Source organism: Diplotaxodon limnothrissa, linkage group LG13, assembly GCF_057381915.1.
Source record: "Diplotaxodon limnothrissa isolate DT_005_m linkage group LG13, D_limnothrissa_male_GT1.1, whole genome shotgun sequence".
Taxonomy (NCBI): domain Eukaryota; kingdom Metazoa; phylum Chordata; class Actinopteri; order Cichliformes; family Cichlidae; genus Diplotaxodon; species Diplotaxodon limnothrissa.
In genome coordinates, this window is record NC_140608.1 from 15097860 (window position 1) to 15124766 (window position 26907).

At 37.9% G+C, this 26907-nt stretch overlaps 2 protein-coding genes across 3 annotated transcripts in view; one reads left to right on the plus strand and one right to left on the minus strand.

The window, feature by feature from the left end:
- Positions 1-26907, plus strand: part of mcph1 (microcephalin 1) — a 34552-nt gene continuing 7645 nt past the window's right edge. The window contains exons 1-13 of one of the 2 annotated variants that reach the window (XM_085369436.1): positions 1-54; positions 2984-3075; positions 3884-4002; positions 4159-4243; positions 4716-4827; positions 4905-5036; positions 5139-5219; positions 6226-7164; positions 7237-7323; positions 9513-9628; positions 12681-12718; positions 12834-12996; positions 13071-13148. In XM_085369436.1, coding sequence (XP_085225562.1) covers positions 21-54; positions 2984-3075; positions 3884-4002; positions 4159-4243; positions 4716-4827; positions 4905-5036; positions 5139-5219; positions 6226-7164; positions 7237-7323; positions 9513-9628; positions 12681-12718; positions 12834-12996; positions 13071-13148 — 2076 coding nt within the window. In that variant the 5' untranslated portion in view covers positions 1-20. Of the gene's footprint in view, positions 55-2983; positions 3076-3883; positions 4003-4158; positions 4244-4715; positions 4828-4904; positions 5037-5138; positions 5220-6225; positions 7324-9512; positions 9629-12680; positions 12719-12833; positions 12997-13070; positions 13149-26907 lie in introns of both variants that reach the window. The other variant, XM_085369435.1, reaches the window with a different exon arrangement.
- angpt2a (angiopoietin 2a) lies at positions 15386-26199 on the minus strand. The gene is made up of 9 exons (XM_085369344.1): positions 25843-26199; positions 22508-22663; positions 21503-21624; positions 21157-21395; positions 20630-20757; positions 19463-19564; positions 18669-18835; positions 17419-17549; positions 15386-15627 (listed from the first exon to the last, which is right to left on the minus strand). Exons 1-9 carry the CDS (start codon positions 26107-26109, stop codon positions 15455-15457), a joined length of 1485 nt encoding a protein of 494 aa, XP_085225470.1. The 5' UTR covers positions 26110-26199; the 3' UTR covers positions 15386-15454.

Below are 26907 nucleotides of genomic sequence, written 5' to 3' on the forward strand. Positions count from 1 at the left end.
CGGAGGTAAAGAGGCCAGTAATGACCACAACGACCAACTCTTCAGTTCTTAAAGGTATTGCACATCTTGGTGTTATTGCAATTAGAGCAGGGCGATATGGCCAAAAATATTTATCACGATATATATTTGAAAATTTGCGATAACGATATAACTGACGATATAATTGATGCGCGACAAAATACAACTCCACAACATTACTAGCGCAAAAAGACAACCTTCCATTTATTTTCACTTAAACAAGAAGCTGGTTTTTATGTACATTAAAGCTTTATAAAAATGTAACAGTGCAAATGCAAATTCCTTGCTGAAAGTTTAACCAAAAGGCATTTCCAGTGGAAATGGGCTGACATATCCTGAGCATAACCATGTATAATATCCACTGAAGTTAAAAAGAGGTGCTTTGCAACATTAAACTGCAGTGTGCAGTACGCATTTTTCGGACCATAAGGTGCACGGGATTATAAGGCACATTAAGCGAAACAAAGCAGTCAGATAAATCAAACTTTATTAAACTCATTCTTCTTGCTTCCTCCACTTCTGTACCATTGATTCATTAATGTTGAATTCTCTGGCAGCTGCTCTATTCCCATGTTGTTGCAGTATATTAATGACTAACCTCGTATTGTGGATGGATTATCTCAGTTGTTCTCCTGACTGAAGTTTGGTCCGTTTACAGCATCCTGCCATGCGATTGCATTTGTCTCTAACCATGAGGAACCTTCACGTTAACTTTTATAAGTGTAAAAGTGTTAGTGTTCGTCCTCCAGCTGCACTGTTTATGTTATGCTAACATAGCTGTGTCGCTAGCGATTACGTAGCACATAATTATATACCAGCTAGCCCAACTTCAGTAACCCTACAAACGTCACTGTCATTTATGTTGGAAGTGATAGCAGAGCTGTAAGTTTGATTTTTTTTCAGAAATCTCTCAGTCAGAACTAGAGCTGGGCGATAGAACGATAACGATATGTATCGCGATATAACTTTTACTCGATAGAGAAATTAAGCTATCGCGATAGACCTCGCCGCTCTTGTCCTCTTTAAAAAAAAAAAAAAAAAAAAAAGGTCAGCCAATCTAAATTAAGTAGCGCAGAGCCGAACCAATCACAGCCGCAGCGTCACGTCGCGTGACTTGTTACATACAGCACAAGTGCCAAGCCGCACGTGGGTTTGTTTGGGAAGCAGCCAGCGGGTAATGGAGCCAGCGCGTAATGGAGGAAATGAGTGTGCCGACTAGAAAAATCAACCGAGCGTGACCGAAGAGAAAACAGATGATGGTTCCAACGCCGGAGAGATTGTCGAACGGAAGAGCCATAGAAGTTCCGTAGTGTGAAGGTATTTCGGCTATTTCAAGTCTGACAAAAAATAGAGTAGCGTGCACTGTAAATTGTGCCGAAAGCAAGTCTGGAAATACAATAAACTGGTGCATGCGTCACACTGTGCGCCACGTTATTGTTTCGGTGAAATGAATTTCTACAATACTGTTACTGTTAATTGTACTCTCTGCAGTGTTTAAATGCTTACATATACACACAGTTACTGTCCGTCCACACATACGACTCGGTTCTGCTTCTATGCCCCAGCTTTGTTTACTTTTTCCCACCGAGGCTTCTAGACTTCTGATTGGCCAACATTTCTGCACGGTTAGGAATCTAGCGCCACCTGCTGCTTTGGCATGTTCATAGCAGCGTTTTCCTTCATTTCTGCCTTTATGTGTGGACGGGATTATTTTTTAAAACGAAAACGGAAAATCTCCGTTTTCAAAAATACCCGTGTACGTGTGGACGTAGCCTCAGTCTCTGACTGGAAGCGCTAATTCGTCATTCGGCTTTTGTCAGACTAAAGTAACTGTTAAAACTGTTTGAAAAGCTAAGCTATACAACAAGGAGAGATTGAGAATTTCCTTTTAGTTCTCAGTTTATTTGATATTGACAAAAGTTAGTCAGTTTTGTCTGTTCTTCTGTAAAACAAACTAAGATTTATTTTTAGAATTAATATTTTGTTTCTAAGTGGAATTGACAATTTAGTCTGTTTCGTTTGTTCTGTTTTGAAACTTAAACGCTTTAGCGGCTGCCTTTTGTGTAGTTTGCAATATTTGCCTTTATTTATCTGAAAAAGTCTCATGTTCCTTAAGTACATCTACCCTGTTGAACTTATTATGGGAAATAAATATTTAAATAAAAACAAGCTGCTGATTATTTCACATTTTACTTGTGAGCAACAGCACATTTAAATCTTACAAATATAGTTATTTGGCTTATATCGTGATAGATATCGTTATCGCCTGAAATGAAAAAACATATCGTGATATGAAAAAATCTCATATCGCCCAGCTCTAGTCAGAACATGCTATATCATGTTTAGGTAACTAGCGAAACTAGCGAGCTAACTTCCGCTAGCTTCCTGCTAACTTCTAACTCCTTAAATGTAATAAATTTTGTTTTCATGGATGCCTGGAAGTTAAACTTCATAGTTACACCTGGTAAAGCAGCAATGCAGATCGTTTTATTAAAGATGAAAGAATTTAGACAGTTTTTATTTTTTAACTCTCAGTGATGCTGCAGTGTTCGTTTGAACTGAGTTTAGGACCCAGATTACTCCCAGATTTAAGAGCATCTTAGTCCGACAAATACGACAATAACGACGGCCGCTTGCATGTTCTACAAAAAAATGTGCTTTGTCGTGTATCTGACGGACAAACACCAAACCAGTTCCACATCACTGAAGTTGCACCATTTGTACAAACCAATTCTGGTTCATCTGTTTCACTCAACAATCGGCCATGTGTGTATGAAAACAAAGGCACTGCGCATGCGCGTTTTACTCATATTCTATCGCGATATTTCATTTTCCTATCGTTGCCTAACATTATACCGGTATTACCGTGAACAGTATAATATGGCCCAGCCCTAATTGCAATACATCCAAAATGAGGTTTATGACTTTGGGTTTAAGTGTGCAACTCTGTTCAATGTATCTGCAGATGTTGTTGCCTATGTTGATGTGTGGTCAGCCGACAAAACAGGAAACTACTCAAAACCATTTGTTCAGCAGCTCCTGGAAATGGGAGCTCAGGTGAGACATTATTTTCACTTTAGTGTTTGTTGTGTTTACAGACTGTTTAAATAAAGTTGGGTCCATGCGTTTTTAGACAACAAGGCAATTTTGTAGTATTGCCTCTTTACACCATCAGAGTTAATTTTAAAGTAAACTGTCAAGATATGATTTATGTGCAGACTTTCAGTTTTCAGTCAAGAGGTTTGTAGCTAAGTACACTTTTAATTTCACACACAATTCATCCAACTACATCTACCAGCAGTCCATCAGTAACCACTGATAATGGTTGCTGATGATGTAAGCCACTTGGTACCCACTGGCAGCCATACACGCCCATGCTGTAACATTGCCTCCAAATGGGTTGGTGTGCTTTGGATCATAACCCGTTCCTTAATTTTGGTTTCATTTGTCCAATGATTCCATTTTTCCTGAAATGTGACGGCTCTTTTAGATATTTTTGGGTAAAGCCTTATGCTGACCTTGTTCTCAAGTGTTTCCATTCACCAAGACCTCAAAAAGAAGGTATTTCTTAACCATGAAAATAATTCTGTCATGATCCACATTAGTTGTTTTCTGTGGCTGGTCAGATCTTTCAATGCTCCTGAGCTGGCCAGTGCATTCCTTCCCTTTAAGGATTTACCAGAATATTCATTTTTCCATTTATTTTTTTATTTTTTTATTTTTTATTTTTTTTGGGGGGGGGGGTTGTTTTGCTTTGCCTGCATTATTTGCATGAACATCTGTTTGGGGCTCATGTTTAGATTTCCTGTAAGCAGCTAATTCAACAGTTGGAATCAACTCCAGGTCTTTTACCCTTGTTTTACAGGTATCAAAAACCTTCAATAAGCAAGTTACACATGTAGTCTTCAAAAATGGTCATCCAGCAACGTGGAGAAAAGCCAAAAAAAGTAATGTGCATCTCGTCTCTGTTCTGTGGATAGGAAGGTAAGAATTATACTCAAGAGGTTAGTAGTTTTGAATTTAAGGGTCCATCATGTTTTTGTTTGTTTTGTTTTTGTTTTTTTTGTTATTATTGTGCTGTCATGAAGCCTTTTTAAGGTGTTGTGTGCCTTTTCAAATTTTTTGTGAAATGATCTTCAGATGTTATGATGATGGCGTCCGTGTGGATGAGAAGTTATATCCAGCGTTAAATGATGAAAGCAATCCTGTGCTGAAGAACAAGAAAGTGAGTGAGATGCACCTCGATGATTATGTTTATCTTATTGTAAGCTGTAAATAAGCAGTGTGTTTATTTGGGATCACTAGTGTGAATAAATAAGTGTGAATATTCTCATTTCTATTTATCCTGATGTATAAATACAGAGAAGTCACTAAATTAAGTCTGATTGTTTCAAGGTAACACACTCTTTATTTTAAATATGTGTACCAGCTGTTATTATGCATTTAATCCCCAAAGACAATTGTGAGCCAAGAAAAACCTGCCAGTCAGGGAGTGGAGTGGTTCGGTTATGCTGTTTGTGCTATTTTGCTGATTCCCTTTGAGCAAGAAGTCACTGAAAATTAATGAAAAATAAATAAATTGTTGCTCTTATCACCTGTCTGTGTGTCCTGTTTATGTTGATCGTTCACCTGTGTGTTTACTGTAATCTGTGTGTTAAAATCAGTGATTTTCATCTAAAACTGTTTGCTTCACGTAGCATCGTTGCATGCAGCCAAAAGATTCTCCAGAGAGGACACCTGAAAATGACAGGCGCATGAGGAAGAAATTAGATAAGATGATGAAAGACTTTGCTCCAAAAGAACCAATAGGTAAAAGGCTATAACAGCAGTGGATTATTATTATTATTTTTTTTTGTCTGCCATTTCATACTTTCTTTTCTTCACAGTTACAGACGTGTCACCCATCATTATTGACGAGGAGAATGGAATAGTTTATAGCCCTGCTTTTAAAAGGTCAGAATATATGGCTCAGCGTTTGAAAGACATGAAGGATAAACGAGAAAACCTTTCGCCCACAGGTAAGTGCAGCAGCAGGTGAACAGCCTGATGGACTGACAGACTTAAAACACTTCAGGATCTTTGAAAGGAAGCCAACTCATGAAAATGTCACTGCCTTTCAGCTTCACAAATGGCTGAATCTCCCTCACCCACCAGATTGAAGCCTTCTCTTGGGAGCTCACAGAGTGTCCTCAAATTAATATGTAAGAAAACTGGGTGCTGTTATTGATATATCGATCTACAGGCAATGGTAGTGTGATATTTATCTTTCCTAACACAGAAAGTAAGCTTGTATATTGCTAAGAAAGGAAAGGGGTCTGTAATCGAATTTAGACAGGATGGTTTATTTTCTTTTTTCTTTTTCAGCCAGTTTTTCTTTTTGTTTTCTCAAATACAAGACCAGCATTGTTTCCCTCGTAACAGTAAGAGCTCTCAAGCCAGATTCCTATTTATAATGCCAGACTGTATCCATTAGATGCCCATTTAGTGCATCAGTAGGATTGGAAACATCAATAGTACATGTTTTAGTGAAATGTATTCATTTAAAATTAAACAGGAAATGTCTGAAGGGATTTCAGAAACAACCTGTAAGAGAGAACCTGTTGTATAGTGCTGCAGTTGGCAAACAAAATGGTACATCTTACATTAAATTCACCAATACAGTGTTGAGTTTCTGTGTACAGCGAATAGAATTAAATTTCACTGTTCCCTTAGGGACATCTTTATTGACTGTCTTGGATTGCCAAGAACAGAACACACACAAAGAAAAAGACACTGTAATCAAGAGGGTAATCAAGAGCCTTTGGATAGATTTATGGTGACTGCAGTACAGTGTTGCTTTGTAGTGTCCTCTCCTAAGAAGATATCCTGGTGTTTTTATTTTGTTATATATATATACAGTTCTCTTCACCACCTGTTATTTAGTTTTACCACTCCGGGCAATTACTGTGGGGGTGTAGTGTTCAATCTGGATGTGTGAAAGGCAAACAGCTGCCCGTATATTTTGTATTTACATACCGGTATTTGTATAAGGGCGAGAATTATTAGTAATCAGCCACACTGCAGAGCAAAACAATGGACAGAAGGTGGTTAAAATAAGTATGAAACAATTGATTTATTATTATTATTATTATTATTATTATTATTACTATTACACCTTAACATTTTTGTTTCTGTGTAAAGTGTACTGTTATTCTTTCTCCTACATAGATGACCAGTCAGACGATGATTCCAGTGCTTCTGTTCCTGAACTTGGTTACTCACCTGATAAGGAAGAGGGGAGAACACACACAGATGTCAGAGACCATGAACATCTTGAGCTGTCCCACAGGAAAGACTGCCTCTCACCCAACCATCATGTGGCTGAACAGGTCATAAGTGTGCCTGCCTGCCCTGACCCTGAGCATGAAGAAGGAAATAAACAAAAAAAGTCACGGAGGACCTTGGTTAGAAAAAAAGAAATGGATAAAGACAAATCAATAGATTTTTTACAAAGTCCTTGTCAGGACAGGAAGTCTGACAACAGTAAGAACGATCAGAAAGAAGGAACCCAATCACAGATAAAGTCACCTAAATTAACACCTAATAAATCTGAGAAAAGAAAACAAAAAAACACAAAAGTAAACGTTATAGCAGAGACCAAATCCCATATTTTTCCTGACACTCTGGAATCCTCTAGCTGCCTCTCATCACCTGTACAAGGTGGTGCTGCTTCAGGACAGAAAAAACCCAAACGGGCTCAACAGTCATTTTCAGCATTGGTACGATCTTTCACTTCATCCAGTGAACACAAATGTGGCACCCCCGGTACGGCTGACAGAGGTGATGACATGTTTGAGGACTATTTCTCTTCAGCTAAACATAGCCAGAGAAAACGAAGACATCGGTCACTTAATCTACCGGTGGCAAGCGATATTAAAATACCTTTTAACTTGGATACTCTCCCAACGAATAGAAAACAAAGAAGTGAAATCTTTGGACCGAAGGGTCAAAAAAAGAGGAAACTGGAAGAAAGTGACACTGGTAAACATTTTGATCAGCAGTCTGAAACTAGCATTGAGACCCAAACTCATCAAGGGGAAGAATCTTTGCCTATGTTGGATAGTCCAAGCGTTAATAAAAAGCCAACGGGGAAAAAGCGAAGACAAAGTACCTCAACATTTACAACCATCGATAAAGCTACAAGTGAAACAACAGAAAGAAGAAGTGCATCAACTTCAGGCCAACAAACGATGTTGCCCGAGTTTAAAGCTGTGCCAGAGCTGCAGAAAAACTCTGATTTCAATGTTCCTTCTCAGATTGTGGAAAGTGAGTAGTATGGCTGCCAGAATTTAGAAAGTGTAATAATACAACCCCAGTTCTTTAAAAAAAAAAAAAAAAAAAAAAAAAAGTTCAGATGCTATGTAAGAATTAAATAAAAACGAAAAAATGATTTGCCACTCTCATAAAATGATCTTAGACATTTTGCATTTCATGAAAGATATGAGCTCATTTGGATTTTGAATGCAGCAACACGTTTCAAATAGCATCGAATGGACAAGAGGTTTGAAAAGAAACTGCTAGAGAAATACTACTAAACTGATAAGGTTTGTTGGCAACAGGTCTGTAACTTTTATACAAAACATCTTAGGCAGAGAGTCACCAATCTGCATAAAAAAAACAACTAAAACTTGTGGACCAATTTCAGAATATTGAAGTTTTGGAGACTATGCTATACTATGAATATCTTTTTCTCCAGTTACTGGAGAAATTAGGGCTAAAAATCGATACTGCATGCCTGTGATTTTTAGGCCCTCAGGCAGCCCTGCATTAAAACTGGCATGGTTCTAACAAGGAAATGACTGCATGGGCTCAGGAACACTTCTAGAAATCATTGTCTTTGAACACAGGTTGCCATGCCATCCACAAATGCAGATTAAAGCTCAGTGCTGCAAAAAGGTCTTATCTGAACATGATTCAGGACTCATTTAAAGTGGAAAATTATTCTGTGGTTTGATGAATAAACATTTGAAATTTCTTTGGGAAACATGGATGTCACATCCTCTGGCCTAAAGAGGAACGGGGCAATCTGGCTTGTCAGCACTCACTTTAAAAGACTGCATCTCTGATAGTCTAAGGGTGCATTAATGCTTATGGAATTGGCAGTTTGCACATCTGGAAAGGTGTGTGGATATAGATAAGTTTCAGAGGAAAATCTGTTCCCACACAACAAACATGTTTGTGAGGGAAAGGTTTTTTTATTTCAGCAAGATGATGCCAAACTGCATACTCAATCTATTACAACACAGTGGCTTTACAAAGTCTGGGTGCTGAACTGACTTGTGAAATACAAAATCTGGAAAGAAGATCAAGGACTGTTAAGGAGCTAGAATTCTATGTCAGACAAGTATGGGACAACATTCATCTCTCAAAAGTCCAGCAGCTGGTCTCCTCAGTTCCCAGATGTTTATAGACTCATATTAAACCAAGAGAGGATGCAACACAGTGGAATACATGGACCTAGCTTTTATGAGACATGTTGCTGGTATACAATTCAAAATGAACTTTAAAAGAAAAACAAAAATGTAATGGTAAAATTTCTCAATTTAAAGATTTGAGATGATTTCTCTGTTCTACTGTGAATAAAATGTGGCTTTATGAGACTTGTAGATCATGACATTGTGTTTTTATTTACATTTTACAGTGTCTCAGCTTTTCGGGGGTTTGGGTTAAAAATGAACCCAGGACTAAGGCCTGGTCTGCTCTAATCACTTCATTATGAACTGAACAAATCATATTGATAACATGGCGGGAATCTTCACAGATGTTTATACTGTTGTCTGTAATCCCTGGGTTTGTGTGTGGCTTCACATGGCTTGCAGTATAATTATTTCAGCCAGTCTAAACATTTTTGTAATGCATGGTTCTTACAAGATAACATTAATAAACAAATGAGGCCTTTATGAAAGCTCTCTCATAATAATCTGTAGGTGTGTTTAACTTTTAAAGGCCTAATATCTTATTTATATATAGCACATAGTTAAATTAGATTTAAGTTGCACATAAAAGTGATCTTCCTATGTCACTGTGGGTTTTCTCTGGTTTCATTTTGCGAGTTGCAAGTTAGATTATTGGCTCCGTTTCCATATTTCCCAATGAATGCTGAGGTCTGACTCCTAAGATCCTCAACAGGATAAGTATAAACCTGGAGAAACTAAGTATGGATCAACAGATCATTTAAATTTAAGTGCTTTATTTACTGTCCAGGAACTAAATGAAGTAAGCACGTTGTAATCCTGGGCAGCCTGATCAGTTAAAATTATAGAGAAATCAAAATGCACAGTGTCATGTGGTAGTAAGTAGTGTAAAGTTGCAGCTTTCATTTAATGTTTCTGTGCACAAATGCGCAGACATGAATGCACACACATACAAAACAGCACCTGTTGTGTGATAGCTCGTGTAAAACCACCCCACCACCACACACACACAGTTTTAAATTGTCTTGTTTTCCAATGTAGGTAGAGGAAATGAATGTACAGTTGCAGCTGGTTTTGCAGAGAGCCTAACTGAAGCTGAAGGAAATTACAATAAGCAAGTCAGCTTGACTCTACAGAAAATGGTTAACAAAACAAAGGTAAGAAGACTTCACATCTGTTCTAAATGTGTAATTGAATTCAACTCTTCAGTTTGACAGTTTAGTCTCCATGCCTTAATTGAAAGACATTATTTTTGCACTGAACAATGCGTGTTTACGGTACATTTCCTACTGTGTTGTGGGAAAATTGGAAAGCAATTGCAAAAAACAGGATGTTACAAGTATAATGCCACCAGTGGGAGGTTTACTGAGTCATTAAAGATATTGCTCGTGTATGGGAGTTTGCAGTTTTAATTATAAATCTCTTATTTTCTTATTTATATAGTCGCTTTCTTTGTTGTGCTTTGTTGCCAGCTAAATTGCCTATATTAACCCTTTCAGACACACATTGATATTACTTTTCTTTCTTTAGTTTAGTGGCTGTGGTTACTTCCAGCTTACAGCCAGTGTGGGCTTTGTACAGCCCATTGTTTATCTTCCTTCGTCACATAGATAGATAAAAGGGAACATGGTGTAAGAGAACAAAAAGATTATTTTCCCCATGTTTGTCTGTAATATAGGAAGTTTAGGAAGTAAACCAAACATCGCTTGTGTGTGTAACTTCCTAATAAGTATTTCCTCCGTAAGGTCATACACTTCCATGGCTGTAGGCGTTTGACGCTACTGACGGTACTGTCGGCTCCTTAGGGTTTCCTGTGTTTTGCCTCTGTGATGGTACCATACAACTTCCTTGCTTGTGAAATGCACCTGGGTTGTGTTTTCGTTACACTCGTAACCTCAACAAGCTGTAGATGAAAATGATGTCATATCCCCGGAGGATCTTTTATTAGTTAACTTTATTATAGCTTGATTACAAAGAGGTTGTAATTGTTGTTTTGGTTTTGTAAAGATTGTGATGATGGATTAATCTCCCTATAGTCCTGGGAAATACAGTCATCAGAGATAATTTCTTGTCTTATCTTTAAAAGTGCTTATATAAAAGTTAAAACTCATATTACACAGCTTTAGGTTAAAACTGCAAATTTGTAACATAATTTTAAAGTTCTGGACATGTCATCAGCTTATACTTATTAAATACAACTCAGATATTAATGGGACCTTTGCTCTTCTTTTGTCTTACACTTCCTACCTTTGCGTGTTCTCAGATATCTCACAAAGATGCAGTTCTTTAAAAGATCATATTTTGGCATTGTCAGTTTACTTTGTGATTTTATGTCTAAGGCACTAAAGCTGTGGATGTACACTTACTGGTCTCTTTGTTAGGTACACCTTGCTAATACTGGGTTGGATCTGCTTTTGGTTTTTGCTTTATTTCTTCACCGCACAGAAAAACAGCAAGATGCTAGAAACATTGCTCAGAGATTTTGGTCCATGTTGACATGATAGCATCACATAATTGACCACATTTATCAGCTACACATTCATGTTGTGAATCTTGCGTTTCGCTACATCCCAAAGGTCCTCTATTGGGTTGAGATCAGGTGAAAGTGTTGGCCATTTGAGCACAGTGAACTCATTTTGTTCAGGAAACCAGTTTTAGCTTTGTAACATGGCACATTACACGGAATCACTGACTTCTTATCAATTCACATCCCTACTCAGAGAATTTCCACGTTCTGCGACCCTTCTCTGTAAACCCTCTTCTGGCACCAACAATAGTGCCACTTCATCATCTTTCTTCCCCACTCTGTTGCTCAGTTTAAACAGATGTACCTATCAAAGTTGCTGGTATATCATCCCTATCGTTTTCCTAGTTTATTATAGGTTAAACAACTCTCTAACATGCTCAAGAAATATTATGTAAACCTCACTAATGTTCATGTAAATTATTCTGTGTTGCAGCAAGTAATAACCTGGCTGTTTTATTGTTGTTGGCTCTCAGTGGATCCAGTTGATCTCTCCGTGATTGTCTGAACTGCTTCATTTTAACTTTGTGCTGAATAGTTGCCATCAAGGAGATCTAGTCATACTGAGAAGAATTTCCTTCATTTGTGCTGCAAGTGTTTGTGCTCTGCCGCTTTGCTGGTTCACACCAGCTCTTTGTCAGAGGCTAATTCATTCTCATTGCCCTTTACTTGTGCCAGAACATGACCACTGCATAAGATAGAGTTTCTTTAAGGCTACTTTCAGAGTATCTGCACATACTTTCAGTTGTTTGACTTGGCTTGAAAGAATTTAAAATGAGCTTGTTTCATCAACTTTTTTTCCCCAGTCATTTAATGTCTATAAAATAAATTGCAATATCAAAATAGTGACACAACTACTGACTGCCTTCCCAAGGGGCCTTCTTGGTGATAATGTGTTTTTTGACCAGCATGGTGTCAGCTCGTGGACGGTTTTGGCTCTACTGTTCTCAGCAGACCTTAACCCCTGACTTCCAGCTTGGTGGGGGCTGACATCAGTGTGTGGCAGGAAAGGTCTGGTGGTCCTGTTTGTGGTTAGGTGTTTGTGCTGCTGATATTTTTCTGTATTAGTGCCAGGCATGTGGTTAAATAGACCACATCCACCAGGCTGTACATTTACTGTTGTTACAGTAGTCAGCGTCTCTGAAAGTGTTTTTCATCTTTCCATGGCCTTGATGTTTTTGCATCAATGCTACAAAACATTCAGCTGGTTTGTAAAAAAAGTGCATTGTCACTGAAAGAAAAACTCTTTTACTTGTTCAGTGCTGCATCATTCAACAAAAATCAAATTACAATATTTACACACAAAAGAGATATAATGCGCAGTTTCAGTTTCCTGGTCTCTTTGTGTAGCTGCTGCTTGGCTACTTTAAAGTGAAGATTGTTGTTCACAGATTTCTCTCTTCCTCTCTGATTTGTGTCCCTATTAAACACAAGCCAAGAAACAAATGAATCCAAATATTCATTTTTAATCAAAACGCTGTATCTACTCCACTTATGCTTGATTGCCAAAAATGTGATGGCTGTTCCTGTAACACTAAGGATTATAAGTAGCCAAGAAAAATACAAGAGGTGTGAAACCAATGAACACAGACATTTCAAACATTTACTGGCAGTGTGTGGTTGTCATTTATGTGAACACAGATTTGTTCATTCTTGTAAGCTTTGTGGGTTCATGTTTCTTGCAGGCACTGAGAACACTCGTCATGACAAGCATGCCTACTGAGTAAGTAGGCATGTGCTTCTTTGAATACCACCAGCTTCATATTCTTTAATTTTATTGTGTTAATTAACAAGTTGGTAAAAGAAGGCATCTAATTCTTATTATTCGTCTCTTGTAGGAAGCAGAACACAGTGGTTCAAGTGGTGAAAGCACTCGGTGGTTTTTTAATTGTTGACTGTGTTTGTGAAAGCACAACTCATGTGGTGTCTGGGGAACACAGGCGGACTCTCAATATTTTGCTGGGTATAGCTCGTGGCTGCTGGATCCTCTCATTTGAATGGGTACGTGGACATTTGAAATTATTTCAAAGTTAAGATGCAGGGTGATTCTGTCTTATCTCTAATCTTTTGAGTAGATACTCTGGTCTTTGGAGCAAAGGCAGTGGATTCCAGAGGAGCCGTATGAACTTTCAGATCAATTTCCTGCAGCACAGGTAAGTTCAGAACTACTCAAACAGTACTAGTAAAAGGGTCTTTGACAGATTTACTACCAGCATTGAGTTTACAGGAAAGCTTTTTATTTTTTCCAGTAGGGTAAAAAAAGCTGTATCGTCTTATCTTCACATCGTTATTGGTTTAACTAGTTCAAAATCCTCTTGAGATTAAAGCCTTTTTCAGATATGACTCAACAGTATTAAATAATCTCTTCTCCAATTTATTACTCTCCAAATGCAATAAAAGATATTTTTTATTTTTCCAGGACATATATTTTAGAGATTTTAGTGGCACCTTAAACATAATCTAGAAAGCATTCCACTCATGCTTTAAGTCTCATTACTGCCAGTCATCCATTTACAGTAGGCTTGTTTTTCCTAAAGCATCCTGTGTGAATTGTGGATGTTGCCTCTTCCTGCACTTGCCATTCATGAATCACTGTCCTGTCCTGCCCTGCAAGGAAAGACTTGGGGTCTTAATGTAGACGAATGTCAGCATGTTTCCTCTTAAAATTGCCTGATGGCTTTTGTTGTGACAGATCAAATATTTTATATCCCCATGGCCTTTTATCATTTGGCACACCACATGCTTCCCTTTTTCATTCAATTCTTGTGGCCTCTATTGTGTGGTGTGGTGTTCCTTCAGCTGTGGCCAGTTAATCATAGAAACAGATTTTAATAGTATTGTCTTTTGTTTTTTTTTATTCTGTCAGATAATTTGTGATAAAAATTTGGTTCTCTTTTGTTATTTTTTATTTATTTTATTCCAAAAGCATGTAGCCAGGTGCCATTTTTATACCAATTCAAATCTTTGTAGCTGTGATGGATCTACTCTTAACTATCCCTCTACAGTCTCTGCATTAGGCCAGCAATAAAGTGGTGTAAATCAAATGATCAAGACTACTCTTTACTAGAATAAGAGGAGGTTTGCATCAGTCTAATATCTCTTGAAATATCGTTACAAACTGAATCAGTTTATCTATATATAATGCAGCACGTGAAAACTAGGCTTAAGTCACTTTTTTATATTTCTTACAGTTTGAAAAATTCTAGACAAACATCCAAAAATGGATTTAAATAGTTTTTTGGTTTATTTTTGTATGAAATTTTACGACGGCAAACACTGGAAAATCTACTCTGTTCTCGATTGCGTCATTTCCCTGATGTTTTTATACATTACTTATTACATTACTCAACTGTCGTCTTGCAGTCAAGTTTGTTGCTCTACATCTTTCAATGGCTTTTCTCATTCTAGATTACCATCAGTAGCTAAACATGCATTGGTCCTTTGAGGCTTTAAATCCGAAATGTGCAGCTGAATCTAATAATGGCAACAATAAAATCACAAGTTTGTAGCATGTAGAATTTATTGTGTATTGTGGAAAAGATAAAATGACAGAAAGATTTGAAAGATCTTAAACAACACTTTAGCTGTATGGCAGATCAGCATCCACAAGGCTGTTTATTCTTTGTCACATGACTTATGCTTAACTATTATGTCACCCACTACAATGCAGAATCAACCTCTCTGCCTTGTGGTTGATTTTTAACATTCAATATCAGGTTTATAACAGCTACTCAAGCATTACATGTCCTAGTCTCCTAAAGCCAGTGTTAACTGGTGTCCAATTTTTCTTTGTTGTAGTTTGTTGTAGCTTCAAAAGAACCATTACATAAAAATGCAGATTAAAAAACATTCCCAGTACTGTAGAATTATATTAAAATAATTAATTTCCCTTCATGTGCAATAAAATTAATAACTAGCAATAAGAAATCTCCTTTCTTATATGATAAAGTTTAAAACCAACCTTAAAATCTACTTATAAATTAAACAACAAATGTACATATAATCTCTATAGCAAAACATTGTTATCATAAGAGAAACATTTTGTGGTATTTTTACATTAACATTTACATTTTGAAAAATGTTGACAATGCAAAAAAAAACTTTCACCAGATGTTTATCAGCATTTTGTACCATCGTCTCTATTATACAATGACATTGGCAGCTGTTTTTAAAAAATAGTTCAACTGTTAAAGTGATTCAAAGAAATTAAATGAATCTGATAAGCTAGCTGAATAGAGCCTGACCGATATTTTAATATATTTTAATATAACTCATTTTAATTACTATTCAAATAACTGTAAATACTACAGCTATGTGTATTGCTGTGACTCTCCATATTTCAAAATCTACCACAGAAAGATGCACAAAGGTGTATAAAAATATACGCACAAAGTGTTTTGGATCCCTTGAGAATTTTTATTTTTGGTCTTGTTGTTACCATTTTCTTTAATCTGACTGTTCAAAGGGAACCCGAGAAGTCTGCTGGCCTGATCATCATTGTAGTGGTCTTCAGTGAGTAGCCTGAGCCTTTCCAGTAGTACCATTTGATTCCATTGAAGCGATTGGCGTTTTGGCCCTTTTGGTAATACATCCCATTCAAGTTGGACGGACCACAGGCATCAAACCACCAGCCTACAATAGAAAAACATTATTAATTTAACTGTTGTGTACTTTTTTTAGAGGTGGTAAGTTTGTGTTTAGACACATTACAACTAATCTGCTTGTTTAGATCCATTATACAAAACAACAGATTGTAAGGACAGTTATGTCTAATGTAGGCTTGAGCTGCCTACATTGGGGGTGGGGGGTCATTAATGTACCCTGTAAAGTAGTATTGCTTGAGGAAATTTGTCAGATTTCTCAGAAGCCAGTCCGGAGGAGCAAATGGCCTTGTGAAACTAGCGTAGTGCCCATTTGGGGAAAGTGTAAGCAGGTTATTTTTCTAGCTAAAGTTCATAGATTTCCTCTAAACCTGTGGCAGGCAGGCAGTCATAAAGTTACTGTTTTAAGAAGAGGGCAGCTATATAAGGATATGTGTGTCTGACTGTGCGTGTTTAAAAAGTGACTGTCCGGAAAAGGTAGATGCCAGGTTTCTCAAGAACTGCTCATCCATTTGGGAAACCAGAGAGAAACAAAAAACAAAACAAAAACCCCAGAATTAAGTAAAGAAAGCGGACCCAATGTCTTTATGGAAACCACTTCGGGTTTTTAGAGTGATTACTTTTTGTGGAAGTTAGAACATTTTGGCCGGGCCTCATTTTTAAATTTTAAACCCATTTTAAAGTTAAGGTTTTTTGTGTTTATGGCGCTCCTCACCCACTCATCTGAAAATCCTTGAACTACACACAGCACTTACTCTCATACTCAGCAGCACACATACAGAAGAACTTTCAGACAGATTATTAATGGGGTTTTTTTAACCCTCGGCCTGACAGACGATCCATTTTATGCTATTTAAGTAACCATACGTCCATTATCATTTGTGATAGAGTCAAAATTCAAATGGTTTCAGAATGAAGTGAAGACGTGCTTTTGGGATATTTGGTGTATCAAGGTAGCACAAAGCATTCACAAGGTACTGCTGTCTGAGCACCGGCAGAAAAATAAGCTCCACCTAGGTTTTACCATGTGTGCTTCACATTAGCAAAACTCCTCAACTATTTCTGCACTAGAGAGAAAATTTATATGGTTCCTGAAAGATAAGAAGTATTTTGTAATTTACAAAATACAGCCAAAATTACAAAATAAGACCTGACAGGCTGTAGAATACTTGGCTGATAAAGGGTTAAAAAACTTGTTATTTTTGTGTGTTGTTTTGAAAGACATTATAGTGAGAAGTGCATTTAGCCCCGTTTAGATCCAGATTTATTGCATTCATTAGCATTTTTGTTTATTTCAATTTCATGCTTGTAATGACAGATCCCACTTTTCTCTTTTTGCTGGACCAGTGCCCCTCTGTTACAATTGTGTATAATGTGCTCAAAGGAGTCCCCTGTGAGAGACCCCTCATGGGAAAAAAAGGATAGGGTAAGGGTTTGTGTGTTTTCATGTTCACTTGGCAAACCCCAGTACTGAAGGAGGCAAACTTCTGGCAGCTGAGTTACTTTACGGGGAATGGACGAGGACCTTTAAGCCATCAGTAGAGAGAGGGAAAAGCTCTGTTCCCAGGCTATTAATGTGAGCCATTGTAGAGACTGAATTCCCCGATGAGTTGATCAGTGATTAAGTCTGAGCTAATTGTGCTCTTTGACACGACTACAAAAGGATGGCTGCCCTTAAATTGGCCTTAAAGATTTTTGGGGCAAGTGCCAAGATTTTGTATGGATGGGAATTTGTTCCAGAAAATGTCCATTACTGATTGACACGTTTTTATTTTTTAATTTTCCAAGCTAAGGCATGATATTTACAGTAGTGTGTTCCTACCTCCTGTTGTCAGTTGTGAACATTTGCAAACACATTTGTCATGGTCTGCATCCTTTGTACTGAATTCACTTCCTGGCTGCCCAATGCTGCTTATTTTGCCTGCCGTTCCGCTGTAGCCTTTAAGGTGTATCCTGTAAAATGGAAAAGGGAAAATGAAGGAAGAAGAGGAAGTCTGTAATTTCTGTTCCTCAAAAGGCATTGCTCAACCTCACTTATGTACTTCTTCGGCCTAACAGCAGAAGAACAGAAGCCAGCGCTATTTAATTTTGTTGATACTTGTGTCTAGCAAATATTTAAAAAAAAACTACTTTTATTTTATGACAGTGAAGTTTTTTTGTAATGCTATTTGTCTGTTTTCTTTTTAGTTATCCGGCATCGCTGAGCAAAAAAGATCTCAACACCAAATTAGAGTAGAGTGGAGACCTCAATAAAGCTGTGTTGAAATGGGACATTTCAAGCTCTGATTGTCAAATTAAGCTTCAGGTATAGAAGTCAGCTTTGATTGGAAAGCAAAAACATGTTTGGAGGTTGTCTTATTGTCAGGAAAGAATGTCTGAAAAACTGAGGCTTTTAATGTATTTCCTATTTTTCATGTACTGAAGAGCTTTAGTACGTTTTCTTTGGGCTGATGCCAGTACATCAGGATCAGGAAGTATATAGTGTTATACAGCATGAAACACTATCCAGGGACATTTCTAGAGTGGGTCCAAATAGTAGTTGTTGTTCAGCAGTTAAAATTGTATAAATGATAGTGATGAGTGATGAGGTCAATCAACTCAGTAGTCTTGTGTTTGTCAGTAAGGTAAAGGACGCATACTTGTGATGATCTAAAAGTTTGCATCCAGAGTAGCTGAAAACATTTTAAAATATTACACCCATACTTTTCTAATGCAGATTCAACTTGATGTTCACGTGTTGGAGATTGCACTCTGCTGCATTATGTTGAGAATATAGCTTGTTTTGAGGCTACTAGCTTCTCTATATTTACATATTTAATTTCATTGAGTTTCCAGGCTATGCTTTAATTATGTCATGTTATCTTGGCTCAAAATTAGCAGCAGTTTTTAGTATGTGTTAAGGATAGCAGTCTTCAAAAGTGCTTTCGTAACAGTGTATAACTTGCTGATGGGCTTTTTTGTCCTTAATAACTTGAGCTGCACGAGCAGAAACATTTTGCTGCTCAAAGCATGAAATTTAACAAAATATTAATTACTTGCCACTTGGGGCCTGATAGATTTATTTCAACATACTTGTAATTTTGTGCTTCATTGTCAAGAGAAAATTGGTCGTATTGTGAGAATCCAGAGTTTCCTTCCCAGTCACTCAGCTGGATCCTTAATTTGTAGGACTGTTGATTTGACAGTCTGGAGACAAATTCATTTCCTAACCAGAATTCTCCAGAAGGTTCTCCGAATCCCTGAAAGTACACAAAAGAAAAGTTATAAAACTGTGTGAATGTCCTGCAGTCATTGCTTTTCAGTTTAACAAGGAGTACACCAATGGGAGATCAGAATGTGCTACATTTTTGACTATAACATTAAAAGTTATTTTTCCTCTGAATATAAAATATTTAATCTGTTTACAAAATCCAATTTAAGAAAAAATCACAAATATTCACTTTTACAATAAGAAGTTAATGAAAAAACCATGTCAGTTTTAACTACGCTTGCATTCATAGTGTCAGCCCAGTTGTATCCTACTTGTCGTTGTACAATTTCAGGGGCATTGGCTGTAATAACAGTGGAATTGAATATGATACTTAATGACAAAGAGCGAAAAATATGTATAGCCTCTCTCTAAAATGTGAGGGGGTAAATGCTACTATTATTTTCCTGAACAGAAGATGGGCATTGCTTCTCTGTGTTAGTGATTACGGTTTGTTCCTTCTTTGAATTACCTCAGAGGAGACAATCTCCAGCTCCTTAAAATATAGTCAATGGCCCAAACCAAATCTGACCACTGTTGGGCTGTTTGATTTGGAATGGAGGCCGTAACCTGGGTAATATTATTTTTAAGGGAAGAATTTCTTCCTCGAAGCTTTTACCTTTTTGTACTCTTGCCACGTACGGTGAAAGTCAACACGGCCGTCAAAGCGTTTTTGTATAACAGTCCAGCCACCTCCTTCTGTCTCCATGTCACAGAAAGCCTACAGACACAATGAAAAAAAGAGGAGTGAAAATTTATTCAAATATAATCCTCTGTAAACAGTGCATACTTATTTATATTTTGACCTAGATAAAATAAATGTGTTCTAGGTTTCAGAAGTGCAGTCAGAAGTTTTAAAAAGTATCTAAGGAGATCACAGTTGTAGCTCAAGCATGCGCGTTGCTGATAAAAGTCAATGAACGTTTTAAGCTAACCTCGCTGCCCTTTTTAAAAGACAAAACTGAATTTCTCCTAAAGCAGCATGCTCTGTTTTATTAACTGATAGGTCAGATCATGCCTGTGTGAATGTTCATGTACATTTTGAAGATTTTCAGTATGTGCTGGCACTGATACATGTGTGACGTACGAGTGAGTGATTTTTAATGATCTAAAAAAGTGTGCCTTACCCATTTATGGCTCAGTCACACGAGAGAAAAAATAGGATGGCAACATCCTTGTCACTAGGAAGGCAACTTGTGTCCAAACAGTCATGGTCCAATTGGGACTGACTTCACTCTCCAACAGATTAGCGAAGGTTTGCAAATAATTGCTGCTTAATTTATAAATGTGTATGGATTGCCAACATATTTCAATCAGTCTGCATCAATGAGCACAATTAATCTGCAACAGGGGACTCAACTGGTTGAAATAATTTCTGTTTCCAGTCTACTTGAATTGCTTTTTATTGCTTTTGCTGTGTACGTAGATGGCACCAAATTTAAGAGTTTTGTGGATTTTTCACTGTTAACTGCCATATTGTCACAGATTGCATATAATCATCAACTTGCTGTTCAGTCACAAAGTAATAGCAGACCGTCTTTGTCTTATTTCTGTTTTACCGCAATCTTGAGGCTCCAAAGTTGTTTTAAAGACACATTGATTGCGAGTGTTTGCAGATTTTGCCCTCATCTTCAAAGCAACCTTTTCAAAGGGAACAAGTTTAATGGGCATGGTTGCAGTCATTTTGTTTGTCCCATACCCACCAACCACTGTTTTTTCTAGTATGACTGTAGCATGATAATGTAGCATAAAACCAGCTGAAAACAGTCAGTCAGGCCTACTTTACCTTAACCTCCATTGTACTGTTGGGTAATGTTAGCGTGTAGACACCACTGTTGGTATTTCCTGATTTGTAGACGGCAGCACAGTCCATGAATGTAGTAGGTGTGTCCCGCATCATGACAGTTTTAGGACCTGTAGAAGAAATTAACTTTTTCATTTTAAACAACTCACAGCTGTATAGCATTTAGCTGTCAGGTTGTGCTAAGCTAATATGTTTGGATTATGATAAAAGTTCTGCATGTTTCTTTAGTCTCAAAACGTAAAGTTTAAAAGACTTAAGCTGATGGGAAACAGCTAGCCTAGGTAGTATAAAATCAAACGAAATAGCAACAGCTTGTAGCTTCATCTTAACTGATTTAATGCTATTGGTCTCGACTTTTACTTTTACGTCAAGCTGTCTCAGCCTACATGTAAGGTCTACGGTCGGACCCCTTAGCAAATGTAGGCTGACATAAATGCTACTTAAAAGACCCCCTACTTGATCTTTCATTTTAAAAGAGGTTACAATGGCCTGATGAGGGGCTGCCTCACCTTGAGCGGTGCCAGAAGCGATGTTAGAAATGAGGTTGTTCACAGTGTCCAGTAGCTCCTGCTGCTGATACTGCAGGGCTGTGTTGTTGGTTGAGACTTTGAGCAGTTGCTGCTCCAGCTCACCGATGATAGCCGTCTGCTTCAGTATCAGAGTCTGGAGCTGCTCCTTTTCTTCTTGAAGCGTCTTCATCTCCACCTGCCTCTGCTCCTCCATCTCTTTTACTTTCTTCTCTAGAAAACTGAGGAGAAGCATGCAGGTTCAGCAGGTAGCTTCTTCATTGCCTAAATACTGCTGCTAGTGAATTTGAAAATTTAAAATTTTTCCCATTTTGTTTGCTTTCCTCACCTGTTCTTGTCATTCAGTTTGTTGATGTCGTTTGTTTGGACAATTAGTTGCTTTTCCAATTTGTTGGTTGACAAAGAGTTTTCAAGAAGCTGGCGCTCAATCCGAGTTGTATGATGAATAACCTAAAATTAAAAGAACGAAATGAAGCACAGTGTCTTAGCCATATCTCATTATAGGTCATCCATTGATTCTGTAGACTTGAGACTTGAGATTGTGCTGTAAATGTTTTGTATTGTCTTTATGTCAATTGGTTGCCAATATCCTAAGAATTGGATGGACCCAAATGAAACACTCTTTTACTTTGGATATAATGAAATTAAATATTATTGTGCTTTCAGGTTTAATACAACAGCCAATTTCCTGGAAATAAAAACCTTTAAACATGTAAATAAGTCCTAAATTTAATAAGAGTCAGAGATATCAGTCAAGAGCCAATCTGGACATGAATCTTTGTATTTCGTCACGTTGATCAAGTTAAACTGGGTTTGCGCCTGTGAACAAATAACCATTTTAAAATGGAAAAAAACATGACAGGAAAGAACAGCCAAGTTCCAATACAGCAGACATACCTGAACAAGGGGAAACTGAGAATCCACGTATTTTCACAAACCTACGTATTGAACTGCACATGGGGTTGGGGACCTTGCCACCAATTTCCCAGTTCGGAGGAACTGAACTCAGCAAAAAGCAGCTTGTTTACATGGATCCTAGCTGTGTGTCTCCAATGGAGCTGTTGATGTCTTTGAACAGACGGATGTCTGATTGTGACAAACTGATAGACCCTTTCTCTGGGAATACAAGTGTGCTAATAACAGGAAATGCTGTACAGTTGGCTCACATAAGGTCATTGACGTGTAGCCACAATAATAAACTGACGCCATCATGCCTGTTTTTCTCTCTGCTTAATTTTTTTTAACACTTGCAAACGATAATATTTATTGCAGCGTTTCACTGAGTAGGCTGTTATTTCTGCTTTTGAGGAATAAACAAAATGTGCAGTTTCACCTGTGCCTCCACATTGGTCAGTTTCCTTGTTTGCTCAGCAGTTTGACTTAGCAGGTTTGTCCCGATTTCAATCATTGTAGCGGTGTGGTTGTGTACAGCAGTCTGTTGGATTTGGATCATGTCCTGCTTCATGCTGTCCTGTATGTAGCTCTCAAGCTGCAAAAGAGAACGATGATAATTAGGTTTAGACAGTTTTTGTGAGCTACCGATTCTCTTCATCACCTGGTCATTTTGTTGTATATAATCCTGTGTATTAGGGGTAATACAGAGGTCTACATATTGACATTAGTATGGGACACAGAGATTCTGTTTCTCATTGGTTGTGGACAAGCAAGAAATCAGGAGTTAAATAAAATGTTTCTCATGAGCTAAAGCTACTTTCAGGTACTCGCTTATTCACAAGAGGTCACCACAGCAGGCAGCTCCCTTCCTAACGCAACCCCCAAAGGGATTTGTGTCTCCTTCTGGGATTTAACGGGCGCTAACCTGACGCTTGTTTTGTGAATATGTGAGCCATTACACCTGCCTCCCTAAAACTGTATGGACTCTGATAATATATATTTTTTATAATCTGTAACCCTAATAAATGTAAGTGCTCTGTGTATTTCATTAGTAATGTGGATGATAATGTAAATGTCGGAAATAGGACGATAATACAGTGAAAACATGCACCAAGATTGATTTTTAAGATGGGACCACAGGGATAGAAATTTACAAAGGTTGCCCATCATGAGGCCTTTTCACTGAAAACCTGTCTCGTTTCAGTGTCAAACATTACGTAACCTTGCCCGTGTCAAACTTCTTAATGATTTAGGGATTTGTTCTCGTCTACCTTACTGTATTGCCAGATTTAGACCCAGACTAATCATTAAGTTATTTCCTGCATGGTGTTCCTGAGTGGCAATCAGGTCACACGACTCGTAAACAGGATGGAAGTGCTGAGTGAGAAGTTACATCCTTCATGACAGTGTGCAACTTGTGTGCAACTGGAAACCAGCGTCAGTCGAATATCGATGTTATCTCCTCTTAGTTTGCATAATCACTGTTGTTATTTATTCATCAGTCAGAAATGCAACGGCAGACATTTTATTTGACTACTAATACTTATGCTAAAACAACCAAAGGCTGCAATTAGTGCTGATTTTGTTTGTCTTCCTCTCTTGCTGTCTAGTTTGTTTATGTTCTCGGATTCACGCAGATATGTGGAAGGGTGTCATTTGAATTGTTGGCAGGATGTCCCATTGATAGTCAATGATCTAATCAGTTGTTTACTCTGTGTGCCTCAGAGGCATCAGTGAGGCAATGACTGTGTTCCTCAGTCATGTGACAGACATTTTTTCTCCAGCTGTCATCAGTTGGTGCGGCATGAATAGTACTTTCATTAATGAAATGAGTACACTCTAATAATAAAGCACAACAAACCTACTGATTTGCAACTTTTTCTTTTCTAATGTGCAACTTTATTTAAAGACCCCCAGTATGCTTATTTGACTGCTGTGAAGTCCTCTGCATAGATGGAATTGCTTGTTTTTTCAGATTATTTTCTTTTCGTCTAATCTCTTCCATCCATCCACCAAACCATTGATGGATGGAGGTGATGATGAGATTTATAACCTCAGTGAGGCAGGGCTGTGAGGCATTCATTCAAACATGAAGCAGGCAATATTTCAATTCACCTTAGCTGCTTATTGTTTTTTAGGGTTACATGACATACATTTTTCTCAGTGGAGCTTTTAATGAAGAGTTAAAATAGAGTTTGAGCGCTCTGGAAAGCTGTGCCTGAACACGCTCTCACCTGCTGGATTAGATGAGCCTGAGTATCTTTTGCTGTTCTGATGTTGAACAAATATGTCTCTCTTACTTTATTTGCGATGACGGTGTTCACCTCACTTTTAATACACACAACAAATTTCTGCTTAAAATTACTAAAAAGTCTCCCTACAGCTATTGGGTAGCAAAGTCATTGTCACAGTCAGCACAGTTTCCAAATGACACTTCAGTGTCATCAACTGCTGTGAGTTTTCAGTTATTCATTATGGCAGAATTAAGAAATACATTGGTTTGTTTTGTATATTAGTATATGCCTTAATACTTAATATGACATAGTGCAGCTTTTTCACACCTGAGTTGTGAGTTCTTCTCCCTAAAGTGTTAATTTGAGGCAGACATGTAACAGATGAAGATAAGGGAGTCGTCTTCTGTGCGCAGAGACTGATGTGAAACAGATGAAGTGCGCTGCTCCAAGTAAAACCACATTTTTAGTGCCACATACTTAATTAGCAATCTTCTTTAGTCTGTAAGAAATATCTGGGCGATCAGTACATTAGACGTGGCTTTGGATAAATGTTCGTTTGTATTGTGAACAGGCTGTGATTTCTGAGGCAGCGCTTGAGTCTTTGTGTGAGTATAGCGCCATGTAACGGATCAGGGTTTGTTTTATGTTACGAGACGGGGGTCGTGTCATCAAACTGTGAGATGCTTTTTGTGTTTCTGGCTCGTCTTGTTTCGTTCTGATCATTAATCACACTCAGAAAAGGCCCAGGAAAAGAAACATCTCGCTTCTTTTGCTTGAACATGTAATGGCTCAGTAAACTGAAAGGAAAGTGTGCATCCACTCGTGTGGACACCTGCGCCTGCAAGTCTTTGTCAGTCCGGGTTGAATAAAGGTGTCTCACAGACACTGAGCACATTTTTTTGTGTCAATTTCAAATGTCATTAAATCAAAATAGATTCTCAAAGAGCCTTTCATCCATTCATCCATCCATTTTCCCAACCACTTATCCAACTTAAGGACGTGGGAGAGCTTTCAGAAGAGTCTTTCAGTCTTACAAAAACAAGTTTTGTTTTGTTCTTTCTTTTTTGTTGAATATGTGGTTGTTGGTGCTGTGATTTCTTTTAACTGCTTCTATGTAACTACACAGTGAGAGAGAAAAAACTGTTCTTGTTTTAATTTGGTCAAAACTTTCTCATATCAGAGAGCTAGTGGTGAGTAGTGAGCCATTCACCACGTGAAATGTGCAAGTTTCACATAATCATCTGTTCCACCCATAAAAGTATATTTGATACTTGCACGTAAGTGTAGAGGCAATATGGTGAGAGAATAATTTACTAGTCTTTGCCCACGTTGGGACAAAAGATCGGCATGAAAGTATCTCCACTTTGACACCCCTGTGGTGACTCCTTCAGCTCTTCACCACATTTTGTCCTCTTTCACATCATTGCAGTTTTTGGTACCTACAGAGGCTTTCTGTCATTACTCTTAACTTACTGCGATACAGTTTAACCACTGCGTTTAAATTTCTTTCACTGATGTCAAGGGTGTGACACAATTTTACCTTAAGCAGCCACTGCGTGTTGTTCTCCATGCTGATCTCCAGTTGTTCCAGCCTCTGAATTGACTCGTTGTCCGTAGGTCCGTCCTTCTGGACAGGATAGTTGTAGTTGTTATACTGAGTTTGGCAGTTATCCTGCTCAGGCAGCAGAAACGTATAGCTGCAAGGGCCATTTTGGATTTGATATTGTGTTTTCTCAGCAGCACTGAATCCAGTTCCCAGACCAAGGCACAAGCTTAAAACTAGTAGGTCCACATTCAGCATCTTCATTGTAGATCGAGTTATGTTAAACTTACAAATAAACCCCCTTGGATTTTCAAGGTTTCTTTAATCTTATCTCTATCTGATTAGATATCTTCTTCCAGCAGCATCCAAGTGTAAACAGCTCTCTTGAGTTTCTGCAGGTTCCTTTTATTACCTCTCAGTGGTAGCAGGAGAAGAAGCCATCAGGAATGAGAGGTAGTGTGTCCTAAGGTTGATGGTGCCAGACTGCATGTGCTCGCCTTTCATTAGACCCCTGACCACTTGCTATAGTGCTTTAAACTGTGAGTTTAAACCACACCCCCTTGCCTTTGGCCAGTCAGTGTGAAGAGCACTGAAGTGGAGATTCCTTTCAGTACACGCTCGCTGAGCAACACACAGGAGCAGATGCACAAACTACACATCTTCTACTATATCCTCCACAATACCCACATGTTTTTTTTGCTTTAGTTGAACAACTACTCAGGATGCAGCTGTCCACCTTCAGCACACTCTTTGATAGTAGCAGCGTCCATCCCATTCATTGAAAAATGTTTCCCGGTTTACAGCAAGCGCCCTGAATGGGAGATTCAAAGGAAGAAGTGTCCATTTCAACTTTATTATTAACCATTTCCTGTTTTGTACATATAAGCAGCACCTACATTAAATACACTGTCCTCTTTTTTTTTTTTAATAAAATTGGTTTATTTGATAAGCTCAAAATTTCTTAAAACTCTAAATAGATTTTCATTTCATGTCATTTATTATTTCCCAGTGGTTCAGAGTGGCCGTTTTATGACCTCCAATTAGAAAAACAAGATGGGTTTT

Excerpts from the sequence above, each read along its gene's own strand:
- angpt2a (XM_085369344.1), bottom strand. The coding sequence starts at position 26,109 with ATGAAGATGCTGAATGTGGACCTACTAGTTTTAAGCTTGTGCCTTGGT. Across the intron at positions 20,758-21,156 it reads CGCTTCTGGCACCGCTCAAG|GTCCTAAAACTGTCATGATG; the intron begins GTGAGGCAGCCC and ends TTTCTTCTACAG. Across the intron at positions 18,836-19,462 it reads CGTGGCAAGAGTACAAAAAG|GGATTCGGAGAACCTTCTGG; the intron begins GTAAAAGCTTCG and ends GTGTACTTTCAG.